General features: G+C 36.3%; 2 protein-coding genes across 2 annotated transcripts in view; one reads left to right on the top strand and one right to left on the bottom strand.

The window, feature by feature from the left end:
- Positions 1 to 3895, bottom strand: part of LOC106513931 (interleukin-18 receptor 1) — a 43153-nt gene that overhangs the window by 19382 nt on the left and 19876 nt on the right. The gene's annotated exons all lie outside the window — the stretch shown is intronic.
- The window catches only part of LOC106513932 (probable ATP-dependent RNA helicase DDX5), a 16607-nt gene continuing 14000 nt past the window's right edge, over positions 1289 to 3895 (top strand). The window contains exon 1 of the mRNA XM_014002994.1: positions 1289 to 1390. Coding sequence (XP_013858448.1) covers positions 1341 to 1390 — 50 coding nt within the window. The 5' untranslated portion in view covers positions 1289 to 1340. The remainder of the gene's footprint in view (positions 1391 to 3895) is intronic.

Here is a 3895-nt window from a genome sequence, read left to right as displayed (position 1 = left end):
AATGGTGACGTGTTCTGTTCAATACTTATTTTACCTGCTGTATATATATATAGGGCACTAATAAGATCAGCCATAGATTGTGGAAGTGTTATATATGGGGCAGCAGCTAAAACATTACAAAAAATAGATATATTACAGCATAGGGCATTAGGTGCACAGGAGCAGTGAAAACTACACCCATTAATGCCATATTAATAGGTGAAACTCCACTGGAAATTAGAAGAATAAAATTATCATTAGTAAACTGGATCAAACTTAAAGGTAGTAAGGAAAATAATGCAAATTCAACAATTTTACAAAACTGTTGGGAATACTCYAAACTCCAAAGTAATGGATGGWTAGTGGACAGATGGGTTAAAATGYATGGATTAGAGGATAAAATGACACAGTTTAATCTAATTAGTGCTATTCCTCCATGGCTATTTCCTGAGGTAAATATAGACATGAGACTTCTTAAAATGAAAAATGATTGGAATTTAAATAAAATAAGGGTAAAAACAGACAAATACCTAAGAAACTCATATAGCAATTATCTTAAAATATATTCTGGTGGTTCTAAAAACAAAAAAAGGATGTGTGGGAACAGGAATATTTACTGACCAGACAGGATGATGGTGTGCACAGACTCCAAAGCAGTAATTGAAGGTATTCAAGGAAACGGAAATAATAGAAAAGATTTAGTTTTAGAAATTCAACACAGTTTATTTAGGTTACACAGTTGGGTACCAGCACATGAAGGAGTGAAAGGCAATGAAAAGGCAGACGAATTAGCAAAAAGGGCTTTAGAGGGGGCAATAACAATTAGAATCCATTTTGGGAAAGGAGAAATAGAAATATGGCAAAAAAGGTGGAATGAAGATAAAAAAGGAAGGAGTTTATATCAAATACAAAATTCAGTATTAGTGAAAGAAACAGAAGAGAAGAAATAATGATGATGAGATTAAGAGTAGGTCATACCTATTTAAATGACATTTTATATATAACTGGGAGGACAGATAATGATAAATGTGAAGGATGTGGAGAAAAAGAAAACGTTGAACACGTGTTGATGAATCGTAAAACATACGAGCCTAAAAGGGAGAGATTGAGAAGTATAATGAGGACAGGAGTGGAGTTTAAAGGGTTTACTGGGAACTGAAGGAAACATGGTGGATATTTACAGATTAAGGAAAACATTATTTAGCTATCTCTATTACACAAAACTAAAAAATAGGATTTAGTGATGTAAAGTAGTGTTGTTACACACTCATGTACAGTAGGTGGCGCTGTGCAGCTGAAAGAAGCTCGTGAGCCGCCATGATAGAAAAGAAGAAGAAGAAGAAGCAGCAGCAGAAGACGACATGCTTGCCTCCCGGTTCAGACTGCAGTGTTTGCGGCTGCTACACTCCAGGTAAGAGAAGCTTTATACATCCCCACTTTATAACCTTATTTTTTAGTAATGTTATGTTCTCTGTATGTAACAGCCCCAGGCCAGTGGGTGCATGAAGGGTCCGTTAAACGACCCTAAATCATTCATGGCTGCTAGAATGAGTGATGCTGTTAGCGTGGGGGATTGCATCACTACATCCTAGTTACGGGTTTACCACAGAAAGGTCTAAAGAAAAATTTCTTTAGGCCTTTATCTTGTTGTGGACTATATAAACACTTCAGATGTGTTAATAGTATAAAAAAAAGACACCGGAGAAGGTTCTAGCTGCCGCTTGCAGTACCCGGAAGCCGTGCGCCTCCTGATGACGTCACACCATTGTTAGCGTGGCTAGCGCGTTGCTAGCTTCAAGGACGTGCGCACACTGGAGGTCAGTGGACTGTGAGGCGTCATCCTGATGAAAAACTCTTATAACTTATTTCTTGCTCGGTTTTTACAAACCATGGTTCAAAAATAAAGCTGAGGAAGTTTTAAATAAATAACTAATTTTTAATGAATAACTGGTTTAAAATAAGTATTTTGCTTTTCACGTGTTTTCAGTCCGTGTACATTCAGACAGTTCGTTTTTTCATTTTAAACAGAAAATGACTTTTTTCGTTTGTTGAACCGAAACGAAAAAAAGGGATTACGAACCGTTATCCGATTTTGTGCACAAAACTAAAGTGGAAAAAAACGGACAACGACTGGTCAGGTTTGATTTTGTAATTTCTTCATTGACAGCGGAAATGACCCGGAAGTTCTCTCCACCCGGCTTCCTCATAGATTCACCATTACTGCCAGCCTGTCAANTCATTGAGAAAAACTAAATTTAGGAGACATTTTCTTACATTTGGATTTGTGCATGTCCAAGCAGTTTGTTTAKTTAAAAACAAACTGTTGTTTTGTGTTTACAGAAGTAAACCTCCACAACCTGTGTGACTTTGTGCAGCTGTAGCTCACCTTTCACCTCTAATATTCTTACAGAAATATCATCTGTTTATTATTTCTGTCTGTGTTTGATAAGTTGATTGTTTTTGTACAGAAATGAGGTGAAATCATCAAATGTTAAAACCAATGAAGATAATACATCAAAAATGCAGTAAAATTGTTTAAAGTAATGAAATATTTAAACCTGTTTTATTTCTGCTTTCATGTCAGAAACGTTTTTGATTAAAAGTAACTCAGTATTTGTCTTAATAAATAAAGTTTGGACTTTCCCAAGTTTGGATTTATTTGCTTTCCCAGAAAGCAAATAAATAACAACAAACATGTCAACTTGTACAGATTGTAAGTTATAAAGATTTTACATCATTTTGCAGGACGTAAAGAACAGGACATAAAGAAAAATGGATTTTTTCAAGTCTTACAGATTTTTTTCAAAACCTCGTTTTCAAATTTACCTAACATGTCAGAGCCTGTAGGATGATTAAAAAAACAATGAATAACATTAAAAAGCCATCTTCCAACCTGTTCTGCCGCTAAAAATAAGTTTTGAAATTTTTCTGCTCTTCTTTCCTCCTGCTTCGCAGCGAGGCTGACCCCCGCCCGATGTTTTGCCAAATTTACGGATTTTTGAGTCTTTTTATCAGGTAAACATCTGAAGAGGTTGACATGTTTGGGACAACAAAATACAGGCTTGTTGTTAGTGAGTTTGTCAACACGAACCGCTACCTGAGAGGCACTACTAGCCCCTCCCCCGTCAGAGTGTCGGAGCAGGACGAGTCAAAGCAACGTCAATCAAATGAGAGAGAGGGTGGGGGCGTTTGCTGCATGGGAGGAGGGGATGTTTTATAGATAGAGTAGTTTATTTTTCCTGTAATACTTCATTATAGTTTTTTAAGACAAATCTAATTGAAAGGGGCGCTGAGCAGAGTTACAACCAGGGATTATAAATAAATACTTTTTTCTTCTGCAGTTCGGCGCCCCCTCCAGCAGATGGCGCTCTAAGCGACCGCCTAGTTCGCCTATGCCAAGAGCSGGCTCTGCTTTCCCCCCTTTACCTCTGTGACATGTTTGTTAATTTTATTTAATATCATGATTAATGTCATTTTTTCAAATCTTGATAAATGTATAAAATCTGCTCTTTATGCAGATGATGGGGCCGTATGGATGAGGGGAAAGACTGCAAAATATGTGATAGAAAACATTAAGAAAGCAATTAGAAAAAGTAGAAAAATGGTCGTATGAATGGGGTTTCAAATTATCAGCAAGCAAGTCTTGTTTTATGGTGATTACAAAAAAGAGAAAGATTAATATAGGAAAAACAGAGTTATATGGACAGCCTTTAGAAATTCTTATACAAGGAAAACTCACATGAACCATTTAGAAACTAAATGTAAGGAAAGTTTAAATCTTCTGAAAGCTGTGACTGGAAACAACTGGGTGCAGATAGACAGTTTAAATACAGCGGGTAAAATAAGTATTGAACACGTCACCATTTTTCTCAGTAAATATATTACTAGAGGTGCTAATGACATGAAATTTTCACCA

This window comes from Austrofundulus limnaeus, unplaced genomic scaffold, assembly GCF_001266775.1.
Source record: "Austrofundulus limnaeus strain Quisiro unplaced genomic scaffold, Austrofundulus_limnaeus-1.0 Scaffold16, whole genome shotgun sequence".
Lineage (NCBI taxonomy): Eukaryota > Metazoa > Chordata > Actinopteri > Cyprinodontiformes > Rivulidae > Austrofundulus > Austrofundulus limnaeus.
This window is presented reverse-complemented; position numbering and strand designations above follow the sequence as displayed.